Genomic DNA, 14,133 nt, shown 5'->3' on the forward strand with positions numbered 1-14,133 from the left:
CACTGTCTTATCCAATGTTAGCTGCACCTGAAGTATCTCTGATGCATTATGTTGGGCTACCAGTCTGGAGGTGTACGCATCCTTTATGAATATGGAAACACCACCATCTTTGGAGCTTCGGTCCATGTTCTGGGGCCAAAAGGTGTGGAAATAGTTATAGCCTGGTAGTGTAGGGGTGATTTCTGCTGCCTTGAACCAGGTCTCTGTTACAACACAAATGTCAATGTCCTCCATTTTAAGGAGTGTTTCGAGCGAGTGCATTTTGAAATTTAAACTTCTTGCATTGAGCAGCATGACCCTCAGATTGCATTTGTTTGTAGCTGTTATGGTGATAATTTGGTCTTTGGAACACTGTCTAAAAAGGCATAATAGGGGTGGCAAGAGCCTTGGCCAATATCCGGAAGCCAAGGGGGGACAGATGCAGGCCATCTCTGGCAAAGCATCGAGGTCTGTCATTCATGTCATCCCAGACAGACAGATACTGGATCCCCTTAGAATGACACCAGAAACTTAGCCAATTGTTGAAATCACTCATTTTCTGCTTGTACTGTGGTATAATTCTGGGTGATGGTAGGATGCTGCTCAGGGCTACGGTCATACCTGCCTGGGCTACATAATCTTGAGAGTTCCTCCATGTCTCTTTTCATGTAGTCCAGGGAGATACATCTCAGGTCATTCACACCCATATGTACAATGACTGAGTCATATTTGTACCTGCTGTTGAGGGACCTGAGTGAGTGTGTTATGTGGCGGATCCTAGCACCTGACAGACAGTTGACTGTTACTTTCTCCTTATTCAACTTAGTGAGTGGGACATCAGTGTGCCGTACTATCGAGTCACCTATGACTAGTGTGTTAAGCATGCTGTTTTGCCTTAGGAGCTTTGGCTGAGTGGCACACTGTTTAGGAGAGTTATGTGTCTCTTGATTAGTGTTGTGTTGTGGTTGAGTGCATTTCTGCCTTGGAGGTCTCTGCTGTTTGGGTAGATTTTTATTGAGAGCCTCCGTGAAAGTGGGTGTGTGGTTTGTGTTTTTATGTGAAGACAGTGCTGTTGTGTGTTCTGGAGGGCTGTGTGTTCCATGTGGTGTGGTGCAAGTGTTGACCTTCTCCTCTTGACCAGCTATTCTGGTCTTGGCAGGAGAGTGTGTGGCTTCCAATTTGGATATATAAGTGCATCTCTCGCAAGTCTGAGTGTTGGGAGGTAAGAGGAGAGGGTTATCAGTGTACATGAGCAGTTGCTACATTGCCTCAAGATGTCCAAGTTCACCAGGCTAATAGGAGAAAGCACAGGGAACTGACCTTTAGACATTCCTGGAGGGGTGGGGATTAATAAAAAGTACTGGAGCTGTTTCCTTGTAGAAAGTTTAGTGCTGTTAGCACTTTTGTGTGCTACAATAATTACTACAAGAAGTCTGGTAAAGTGCTAGACTAATAAGCTAGTAAAAGTGCAGGAGAGGAGACAACCCGTAGATCTAAGGGAAAAAATTTACTCTCCCCTCCATGTCATTAAATGAATCCTTGATGTCAGAGATTTGAACGTTCTGATGTTGCAGTGCCTGCTGAATTTGATTCCATTTGTTTTGAACACTTTTTTTTTTTAAATTGTCCTGTTTGTGTCCAGTCCATCCATTTTTATTGACAGTTCCTGAATGTTGATGAGAATAGACTACAGTTCTTTTTTAAAAGTAGAATCTTGAGAGTTGGCTTTTAGGTGACTCATTTCAGAGCTGTAGAGAATTTTCAGATAAAGGTTTGACAGGAAAATCTCTAAATAAGAAGATATATTTTTGAAACTATCTTATAAATAGTTTAACATATATATATATATATATATATATATATATATATATATATATATATATATATATCATCATCAAATTTAAAACTGCTAATGTAGCTTAAAAATATTTTTTTCCTGTCAGAAATAGGAAAGATATCAGAGCATGAAAAAATCTATTGTTCTCGTGTCAGCATCCTGGCCATGCCCCTTACCACATGACTTCTGACATCAGTAAATAGACTGATTGCAATATACACACTTGTTTGTACCAAAGTTTATAGATCAGCTGTCAGATTATCCAGCAGCTTTTAAACTGTTTTGCCCAACCTGCTACTACTTCATTACATGTAACAGTGGATCACAGAATGTGGGAGCTGTTCTGCCCAGTTCATTTAGCCTTGCTAGCATCTGAATATTGTAACTGAACATTGCATCTGCTCTCTAAATATTACAAAGCTGCTTGCTAATGTGTCATTTGTATTTTGCTCATGGGAGATAATAAAAATGTATCTTTGTTGTGGTCTTTGGTTTTGTCCCATGTCCCAAAGACACGCAGAACAGTGAACAAGCATCTCTATAACTGTTTTTAGTTTGTGTGTGTGTGTGTGTGTGTGTGTGTGTGTGTGTGTGTGTGTGTGTGTGTGTGTGTGTGTGTGTGTGTGTGTGTGTGTGTGTGTGTCTGTGTGTCTGTGTGTGTGTGTGTGTGTGTGTGTGTGTGTGTGTGTGTGTGTGTGTGTGTGTCTGTGTGCATGCATGTGTGTGTGTGTGTGTGTGTGTGTGTGTGTGTGTGTGTGTGTGTGTGTGTGTGCATGCACTTGCAGAAAGGTTTGTTTGTATCCTACATACCTTACACTGGTTACTTGCCAGAATATGTTCTGATTCTACCACAATTCTGAATTGAATGAGTAATGGAAAATGCATGAAATTAAAAATAATGCACCACAACAGCTTAGTATACTAAGGGTCTAAAACAGATTTTTTTTCCCTTTAACCCTAATAGGTCTTGTGATATTAGGTACATTTAACTGAATAAAATGCCTGGGGGTCTCATTACAGAGCACATCCTTGTCCCTAGAGTCCCTTGTTGGTAGTGTTAAGCTATAATGTTTTCATTTTTAGTAGAACGTGTACAACTGAAATGTGACTTTTTATATTATGGATAAGGCTTTCCAGCTGTTACTCCTAACTCCTTGCAGAAAGCTTTCTGGCAGTGAAAATGATCCATCTCCCATCGAGTCATTCTTTTAACATTTACTTTGAAACACTAATGAGCAAGGGATTTCCAGATGTTTTGTGTATAAAAAATATACTAGAACTTGGGAATCTGATCCTGTAAAAAGACAGATATTAGAAAAAGAAATGTGCTTGGGTAGGCTGTGAGAATAAACCTAGCAGTACCAGGCTGATTCCTTCTCTATGAGGTTATAAATTCCTGGTGATCTCAGCTGGCTGCCTCTATAACTGGTGATTTAACCAAGTTTTCATATTCGTTTGGCTGTACTTGTTGAAATTTACAGTATCATAAATAACTGACTGATTCATTCATTGATTTATGCTATACCCAAATTGTTTCCCTTTTTCATAGATTGAGATCTTTTAGATGCAGCTTAGGACAGCATAGACAAACCCGTAACAGTTTACCACAATGGTGAGTTTAAGGGTAAATCCAAACATTGTATTATTATTGTTATCATGACACTTATCAAAAGAAGCAATTCAACTTTGCTGGTTTACTCTGCCATGTTGATTGTGCTTGTTTTTTTTCCCCATTTTTTTATTGATTAAATAACTGAGCAATGTTTTCACAACCATATAGTCTCTTTTCAGACATAAAATTGCAAATGTGTGTGGTGTAATACAGATATGCAGTTTGCATTGTTGGAACACGTGATACAAAGAAAAAAATTGAATGAAGTTGTCATGCAAAATAAGCATTTAATACTTACTTATCAAGATAACACAAAGCAATCAAGTTTGACTAAGGCCATATGAATATGCACGTACAGGCTTCCACCTGTTTTCATTTTACATCACTACATCACACATTTTAGGTATATCTGCATTTTTTGCTAATTAAATTATACTTTATTGGTTATATTTTGGTAAGTACTTCAATTCAGCTGCCTAAATAGCAACAGTTTGCAGTTATAAAAAGGTCAAACACCTAAGTGTTAATGAGATATATTTTGCTTAAGTCAAAGATCATAGGGAGTTCTAAGTCATGCTGTATCTAATAACAGAAAAGAAAACAGCATCCTGCCTGGTCGGGTCAGATACTGTTTACAGAACCAAATCTTATCACAGCATAATCTCTATACCTGATATTTCACTGAAAATTATTGTATCTTTCGGCTTTTCCCGATTAGGGGTTGCCACAGCGGAGCTCTGGTCCGCTAATGATTGGCAGTAGATTTCTACGTGCCGAGTTGCCAGCTCTGACGCACAACCTTCAACGAAGGTACGCCCATTCATGCATGTCTCCACACAGAAGGCGCTCTAGCTGAGAATCAAACAGGACAACTTCATACTGTGAGGCGACAATGCTACCGCAGCACCACCACCACAGTTTACAAACTTAAAGTATCTACATGTAAAACTGTCCTGTTCCTATCATATACACATATTGTTGTTATCTGCTTGAAAATAATCTGACCTTCTTCAGACATAAATGTATACTCCACTTGTAAAATAAAGTGTTTATCTTTATGTCTTTATTTGTCTTTTCTTAGCCATAGTCCCTATTCACTCCAGCATATTCATTAATTCTGTACACTAAATACCTCAAAGTGGCCAGCTGTCCTACGTATGATGATGAGGCTGTTTTTCTTTGAAGCTGCTCCAAACCATGAAATAATATTAAAGAAACTTGAACATATTCTCCATAACCCACATCCTAGGTTATTTAACAAAAAACTTACAATAAATGCTAAAAATACAAAATGATGTTTTTTCTCAGAATTTAATACTAGCTAAACAACCTAACACCTTTTGCAACCTCAGTTATACTACAACAACCAACCTATCAACTGAGTTTCATCCTCTGAATATCTTGATGTCACTCTTGATCGAAGCTTAAATCTGTCACTCCATGTTGCCAATGAGAAAGCAAAAATTAGCTGCTGGATGCTGCTAAAGCTCTCACATCTTAATACTAGTAGGAAAAATATTAGTCACTGTTAAAATACTGTATATATTATTACTGTTTCCGTATTCCTCCTTAAAACCCTCATATCTTTTATACAAGAGGAAGTAATGCCACCATCAAAAACATTTTACGACCATGATCAGAACATGTAATACTATTACTATTCAGATATTCTTCTGTGGAGAACGTCAAGGACCACTGGATCCTCTCCAAAAATGTGCTACTTCATTCTTCATTTTCCTCGTGCCAAAAAACAAAACATTAAGCAAAAACTATTGCACTAATTTCCAGCAAGCCCATTAGCTAACTGTAGAAGAGCATAGAGATCTACTTTTAGTATGGCTTATCCACAAAACATTAAACAGTAACAGTAAATTTCTATTCAGCCACAATCTGTCTGCAAACTTCAGTTCCAAGCCAACAGTTCCCTGCACTAACAAGAACTGTAAATTCCCTTTCTCCTTCTGGCCAGGCATTCTTAGTCTTTGTCTTTGGATCTACTATATAGGACTCTTTGCCAACTGAAATCTGTCAGACATCTGCACGTAGTGAAGTTTGAGAAAACTGTCCTGTCGACTAAAAAGACTGCGACTCACCCTTGCTTCAAATATGCAGCTACATCTTAAACACAACTGCTTACTGCTCTTCAACCTTTACATTCAGTTTTCTCTACAATGTATACTCCTTTATTAAACCTAAATGTATTACTTTTCTGGACCACTTCTTTCTACTTACATTTCTCTCTCGTGCTACTTCATTACTAATCCAGTTGCACCTTAGGAGAATAACACTTATAAATCTATAAAGTGCAATTCATGCTGAATGACTACATTACCTTTAAGAACTTCCTTAATTCCTTATCTGTATATATACACAAACTGAGTACATTTTGATGTTATCTCATATTGGACATTATTATACATTTATATATATATATATATATATATATATATATATATATATATATATATATATATATTGTATATGGCTTTGATATTTTCAGATATTTACTACTTCACTACAAAACCTTTGAATCTATCATGAAACTGTTGTCTGCAGACCTCTTTTGAAATGCAAACCTAAATTCTCTTTGTTTCTATTGTAGTTTCCAAGCTGTGGCTGAAATGGTCCCTCTATGGATCAGTCTAAAACGAAACAATAATTACATAAATACATACCTCTCAACCTCTTAGCACAGTAAATCTGGACAAAGCCTAAACTAATGGGGGCGACAAAGGCCCAAAAATATGGGACAGATTTAAAATATTGCTCTTATAAACTTAGAAAGTTGCTAGAAAATAGTATTTGCGTTATCCTGCATTTGCTGAATGATACGGAGTCTGAAACTCAAATGTATGTCATTATTAAATGATTTCAATCCTTACTGATTTGCAAGAAAACCACAAATTTTGCAAGGAACAGACCAAAAAATATAAAGCAAAAATCTGGACAGTTGAGATGTATGCTTAAGTAATTAAGCCAGTAAATAAATAAGCAGGCAAGCAAGCAAACAAACAAATCAATAAATATGACATTTATAAATCTGACTTTCAGAGGTTGTTGGTTTCACATTTCATGTCTCGTTAGCTATCACTGTGCCCCCACCCCTCAAGCAAAAGGAGTTATTTTATCTCATCAATCAGAATGAATGATTGATTGGGGTGGTTTGGGCAGAATGGTTAAGATCTTCATCTCATAAGCACAAGTTACAGGGTTTGATTCTCATTACAGGTTATTGGCTAGGCTTAAAATGGCCCTTCACGGCAGCTAGCCAAGTATTAATCTATGAACCTATAAAGCTATAAGAATCTTACTGGACAAACTGAAGGTGGTCACACTGGAGACCCTTTGGAATTACAACCCATCTAGGAAAATAGTCACAGACTCTCAGGTGTTTACAGCAATACATCAGATTCTTCGCCACAAAATGAGGATTCATACCATCTACTACATACCTTCTTTTCAGAATGTAAATAATTACAGATACATTGCAAGACTATCTATATAAATATTATATTTAACATGCACCATACTTGGATAAGCCTTATCCCTGATTCAAGGACACAGTTTGATTTGAGAGCTACATAACGTTCTGTAACTCATTTGACAGCATCAACTGCTTTATCATTTTTCTCTCATTCCTGGAAGCCACAAATGCATTTTATCTAAAAATCTAACAATATCAAATAGAGAAGCTACAGTAAATCTAACAATATCAAATAGAAAAGCTACAGTAAATCTAACAATATCAAATAGAGAAGCTACAGTATTCCATTAAAAACACAAAAACAGAAATGTATTTGCAGTCACACATTTCTTTCCTAACTTTTCCCAATAAAAAATGTTCTCACCATATCCAGCTGCTTTGTCAACCACTTCATGCTATTAAAAGTATACATATGTTTTCAGCTACTAACAGAATTAAAGAAAAAAAGTACAAGCAACAATTTTAAAAAAGTGTTTTTTTTTTTAGTTGTAAGTGCTTTTTAAGACTATACCTCTTATCAGCATTAGCAAAATAAATTCAGTCTAGTGAAAGTCCATGCCAATGGATTATATTTTTAATAGTTTATAATTTTCCAAAATGGAATAATGTTGATGTTGTTGTTTTTCTTTCGGCTTTTCCCAGTTAGGGGTCGCAACAGTGGAACTCCAGTCCACTAATGATTGGCAGTCATTTTTTATGGTGCCAAGGTGCCAGCCCGACGCCCAACCTTCAACAAAGGTACGCCCATTCATGCATGTCTTTTGAACACCACTCGACCGCGGGGAGGACATGCCGACTCCACATGGAATAATATTGATAATAAAAAGAATGAAGTATGATATATATAGTTAATAGTAAAACTTAAAAAAAAGTTTTCAAATGCATACAGTGACAACAACCCAAACTATTTAATGCACTATTGTGCAACAGAAGCTATGCAAATTCTTCCTGACATAAACAAGCAAAGGCTAGCACTAATTGAACCTTCTAATCACTCTTCAAGTGCAGTTGTAATTACCCCCTTCAACATTCCCTTTCATTTCTCTTCTACCTTTCCCTATAATATCCTCACTTCATGTCCAGATAACTACATTATGTTAAACAACATAAATATTCTACAGTGCACTGTTGTTTGGTAAGAGAAACATTAAAAGTTCCAGATATAAGAAACACCTGCTTACTCATTCCATATCTTCAGAGAAGTACTTTACTGTTTCCATGAAAAATCACAGTGGTATAGGTAGCCAAACTTTATATAGAATAACAGGCTGAAGTACCTAATGTAACTTGTAATGTACGCTATAAACTGCTGTCATATGAGTACAGAAAAAAAAACTGTTCCCTGTCACTTCACAGCACTGGCATCATGCCTGAAGTTAGAGGGATGCATGCAGGAGTCCATGCTTACATTTAAGATTGCTTCTTCCATCACTTCATTGACTGCCACTTTACTGATGCTCTTGGTAAATCTTTACTTATGTGACCTTATTTTCAAATGAAAAATCGAGTTTAAACCCAAAGTCATGAAATGAAAGTAGTCAACAACAAAAGCAAACTTTATAGATCATCCTTTCTGCTTCATTTTGGTTATATACTGTGGCACAAGATATTTAGCCATTGTGTACCTTAATGTGTACATTATTTATTTTCTTTTCTCTTTTTCTTATTCTTAGGCTATTAGTCAACAAATGTTTAATCAACTCTATGAGAGATGACATGCAGTCAATCACCCAGAAGGTGAGAGACTCACGTCTAATAACCATCAGATACTCATAATCAGGAAACAAATCTTCATATATTTATTTATTTATTTAATTTATTTATTTAACATTTGTTTACTGGGAAAGTCCAACTGTACACAGGTCCATTTTCAGCAGAGGCCCAGGGAGAAAAGCTCCAACAATATGAAAAACAAACAAACATTATACCACAAGAAAATTACAGAGTACAGGTCAACAATGAAAGTACACATTGCAAATATAAATTACCGAAAGAAATGATACCTTATCAATTTTAACAAAATTTGTACATCAGAGTATATGGTATTATACAAACTAAACTAGCATATATATTAGAAAGCACAGTATGATATTTTTGAGGAAGACTTGAAATTATTTGAGGTAAAAGAGTAAGTGTATATAGGGAAGGAAGAAGGCATAACAGATAGTACTGTAAAGTGTAGAGCTAAAGAAAGTCAGAGTGTGTGTATAAAAAGTGGAGAATATAGAGTTAGTCAGGTGGGTAGCAAGAGCAAATATATAATAAATATTTTACTGCGGATGGTGAAAAAGATTGATTCTTAGAAAATAAATTATTTAAAGACTGGATGTCCCTGAACTGACCTCAGCAGCTCGGATTCATTCTCAAACAAGGATGCAAGAATAGGGACTATTACTGTCATCCCCCTGAACCAGACAGTTGATAGGAGCTCTATTTTTGTAAGATATTTAGTGGTATTTTAATGTATATTTGAATTTATTTTAGTATTAATCACCATTTCTTGGTTATTGTTTCAGTATCACTCACTTTACCACAGAAAAACAATTTACATACGTGCCCTCAGACTCGCTCATCTAGCAACTTTAAAGTGTGAACTCTTATTATTGAGAAACTTATTTTATGAAAGAAATTCATCCCTCAAAAACATTGCCAAAATGTGTTACGGCTGAATATCTCAATGCATTACATTTTTTTATCTAAAGGATCTGTATAATGTTATTAGTCTTTTTTTTTCAAAGGGCTTCTGCAAAAGCCATAACCTAGGCAGAATATGTTCTTCTTAACTTGAAACATACTCTCAGAAATTAAAAAAAGTATCACAATAATTGGGAATAAGGCTGAATACCTCCAAGTATAGGATATAGATACAGATAATGTCCTTTTGCTTACTGACCCACTAAGCAAACTGCAAACTTTTTCAATGGACATTCTAAAGAAATCATTTGCAAAGGGGGTGGTATGACCATCCTGAAAAATGCAACACATAACTCTACTTCTTGTCAAGGTGCAGCTGAAAAATTCTCTGCAATCTATAAAATTTCTTGCAGCTGTCTTTGAGCCAGATTAACCACAAACATAATTTATATCGCTGCTTATATTTACTTCTGGAACACATTTTTGCCTCCATTTTGATGCACTATTTTGTACTGCATATGAAAGTACCATTTATTCCTGTAATCTAAGCGACCAAAAATTAGATACACAGACCATCCTACACTCCTTAAAAGCAGTAAAATCAAACAGTCTTGCAACATGAAAGAAACTTATGAACTTCATTCATTATGCCAACTTTTCCTCCTAACAAACACCCTTCTTAGTACACAAAATAATGTACGGTCAGTGTAAAGGCAGAGGGCATCTCGCTTCTACTTCCTGTCAGAAAAATATGTTTCTTACCTTTCCAGTGCTGAACTTGTGGCCATGCTTCTGGCAAATCCATGGACTCCAGTCTGGTGGAAATAAGGAATGCAGGGAAGATTGGCAGCAATGATAGCCAATGAATCAGAGGGGTTCACAAAGAAACCATTCTGCCCTAGAATCATATACCGACCCTGTAGGAGATATGATGAAAACATTGAGTTTAAAATCCATCTAAATCACTTTTAGCTGTAAATAAAGCATTAGAATCTTCCTAACTCAGCAGTGACTAAACAAAACACAAAAACACAACATTTCAGACATGCATATGATATCTGAAGAATTATTACTACACATGCTATCAATCTCCATATCAGCATTGCTACTGCAATACAGTTTGGAAGCTCACCTATGCTACCTTAAGACATACCTCTCAGCTGCTGAAATTTTTGCAGAATCCTTGAATTTGCCTCATATTTTTACCTTATCCATCACGACATTTTTGATGTTCTGCTCAATCACCGAGGATTATAGTCAATCAGTCCATAATGTCATTGTTCAGAAAATGCAAGTTGATGCAAAACCTGTAGTCCTATAAAATTTAAGTGAGTTAAGCAATATTTAACGTGTGTCTTTATTCAGAACTCTTTAACAAAGAAGTTGAGAGATAAGTTTCCTAAGGATTGTGTTGAGTAGCTGCTACAGCTGCATACAGAAATGAACACCCATGAGCATACCTCTCAACTGTCCAGATTTTTGCCTCATATTGTTGGTCTGTTCCTCATAAAATTGTGTTTTTCTGGCAAATAGTTGGCAAATCATTGAGGAATGAAGTCAGAACAGTATTGACAGACCTCTAAGTTTCAGACTGCATACTCTTAAGAAAATGCATGCTATTGTAAAACGTGTTAATCTATTAACTTTTTTTTCCAATAAACACCTTTATTAAGTTATCACACATGGCATAGACAATCTTACATTTATATAAATGAAAAACAAACATTGACACCACTTTAGTAGCAAACATTATACATCACAGACACCATTGAAACAACTGTAGTTGTAAATGTTATACATCACTTAGAAACCATTTGGTCATTGTCATTTGAGCATTATATAGCTCATTCAAATTCTACTTCTTAAACCTCATTCCTTCTCTGCATACATTATTCCCACAATTCCCATTTTTTTCTATGTAGTTTGTGCCTTCCCTTTTCTAAAGATTCCAATTCCAGTTGTTTTATCTCTGTTACTATATTTACTACTTCTAGTAAAGTTGGTTTAGACTTTGATTTCCATTTTCTAGTAATTGCTTTTTTGGCAGCCACCATAATTAGACTCAGCAAGGCTTTACTATGCCTAGGCAATTCCAATTCTGTATCATAGCTCAAACAAATCATCTCTCCAATCAATCCAATCCATTCATCCAGCATCTAAGAGCAATATTTAAAAATAAATCCCTATTTTTGGGTGATTGTTCCCCATTACTCCAGAATTCTTACTCAAACAGGTAAAGAGGTATGCCCATGAGTAATATGTAGTCTGCATTGCAACTGTCATTTGTGATACCATTAAAACAATTTCAGCTTCAACTCATGTTCACAAGCTCAGTAATTAAATGAGAAAATAAACAGAGGAATACATTTTAAATAAATTATTTAGAATGACACCTGAAGCATTACTTCCAGGAAATAAAGTCAAAGAATATGATGAATGCTTACTATTATCAAGCTTCGATGAATGCTTACTATTATCAAGCTTCTGTTATGCATTTATGTATCAAATGATTTAAGAGGCAGGACCATAAAAAAGATGTACGACAAAATCCATGTAACAAATCTGTGTAGGATATGCAATGCAGCTTTAAAATATAATGGTGAAATTCAAAGTACAGTGTTTTCTTCAGCTGAATGAGGATATCAGATTTGGGAGGGAGTCATATGAGTTGTACAGATCGGCAGTTTACTGAAGTCATTTGTCCAGTGATGGGCTATAATATGGAGATTCTGGGGGTCACCTGTGATCTGCAGCTACAGCAGGCTCATGGCCAGTCAGGAAAATAATTTGTATTTAAAATGTTTCATTATGTTCAGCACATAAGCTAACACAGTTTAGTTAGCGTGCATGCTGAACATAAACAATCACTTATATTTCTTTCTTAAAAAATATTACAAGACAGATGCCATAAGGTATTTACCTTTATGTCATTGTTGCCTTTCATTTGCATATGCACAGCATGAGCTGATTATGTATTCAGCTCAGATGCTTTTCATTTTTGTTTACTCTTTTAAATAAAGAAATGTTTCTTTACTTGAAAAACAAATAAATAAATCCCTGCAGTCACAGTGGCCCTATCTAATGCTCTGCAGTTTTCTATTAATTTTAATCCTCTGATTCACTAGGATGGCAGAGAACAAAAAGCATGCTCATGTATTACATTGTATCTGGCTAGTTGTGACTGCAGGCATTAGTGAAGTGAAGGCAATTATATTTCTAAATGCTGGCAGACAATCAGACTTTTGGTGGAGAGCTAGATGTGCTGTGGATGAAAGCAGTTTGTATACTTCATTTGCTCAGTTTAAAATCTAAGTCTGGCATTAAGGTCTAGTGTGCATTTTGTAAAATAAATTTGAATACTTTGTTTTACTTAGCATTTTGACAGGCAACCAGATTTGGGGAGGGTAGCTAACTGTGTTGTGGGTCAAAACAACTTTGCTTATTCATTTCCTCAGGTTAAAGCCTGGCATTAAGGTCTTTTGTACATTTGTGTAAAATAATCTGAACTACTTTGTTTTATTTAGCATTCTGACATGGAATGATATTGGGGGGGGGGTGCTAACTGCACTATGGATGAAAGCACCTGCACTACTCATTTGCTGTGGTTAAAGCCTGGCATTAAGGGATACTGTGAATTTATGAGAAATAAATTGAAATATTTTTGCTCTTTTTATGGGGGCTAGTAGTCATATGTATAAAAATAACTTGCCTCTTCATTTGCTCAAACACTGACATAAAGGGCTTGGTGAGAGTGTATTTGTAAAAGACAAAAAATTAAATATTTAGAGGGAGCTGTGCTATGGATGAAAGCAACTTGTCCTCTTCATTTGATAAGGTTAACATTAAGGTTAGCTGTCCATTTGTGTGAAATAAATTGGAACATTTATTCTCTGTTTTTTAACATACTATCAGTCAACCAGTTTGAGAAGGTCAGTTATGATGTGTGTGAAAGTAGACTGCCATTATTATTTGTTCCATTTAAGGTCTGGTACTGAGAACTAATGTGCATTTGTGTAAAACAAATTGGAATATTTACTCTCTGGTCAATCTTTTTTGTGAAAAAAATGAAACTGTTCTTGATTTCACAGAATGTCCTTATCTTTGTCTAATACATTTTTGTCTGCAACTTACTGCCTTCTTTTCTGTCAAACTTACATTCTATCTGTCAGAAAAATATGTATTAGCAATATGCTTAGTGCATTTAAGGCTTGAAAAGGGTTAACACATTTATTCTATTTCACACTGCATAAATCTGTACAAATTGCAGAAGCTTTCTAACCTTGTATTGTCATGAAATATGCGCAGCTATAATCTTTGCTTATGCTTTGGAAATTTACAGGGAAGCAGATCATCTCTGCTTGTGTCAGAAAAATAATGAATAGAACAATATTACTTGTATTAATGTTATGAGACTTAGACAAGGAGTTCTGCTTGTGCTGTGAGAAAATACACAGCTGCAGAAGCTATAGATAATCAGAACAAAGACTGCTTGAAAATATGAACTGCAGTCAGCATTTGCTTGTGCCTAAGTTAGCAAAGTACTTTCAAATGTAACACATGTATTAGAACTACACAATAGAAGCTTGT

The 14,133-nt window shown here is 35.7% G+C and overlaps 1 protein-coding gene across 1 annotated transcript in view; it reads right to left on the minus strand.

The window, feature by feature from the left end:
* PGM5 (phosphoglucomutase 5) overlaps nucleotides 1–14,133 on the minus strand; it is a 1,541,798-nt gene that overhangs the window by 907,110 nt on the left and 620,555 nt on the right. Inside the window, exon 6 of the mRNA XM_044064330.1 lies at nucleotides 10,309–10,463. Coding sequence (XP_043920265.1) covers nucleotides 10,309–10,463 — 155 coding nt within the window. The remainder of the gene's footprint in view (nucleotides 1–10,308; nucleotides 10,464–14,133) is intronic.

The sequence above is a fragment of the Protopterus annectens genome, chromosome 2.part2, assembly GCF_019279795.1.
Source record: "Protopterus annectens isolate FY-2018-M chromosome 2.part2, PAN1.0, whole genome shotgun sequence".
NCBI classification, from domain to species: Eukaryota; Metazoa; Chordata; order Ceratodontiformes; family Protopteridae; genus Protopterus; species Protopterus annectens.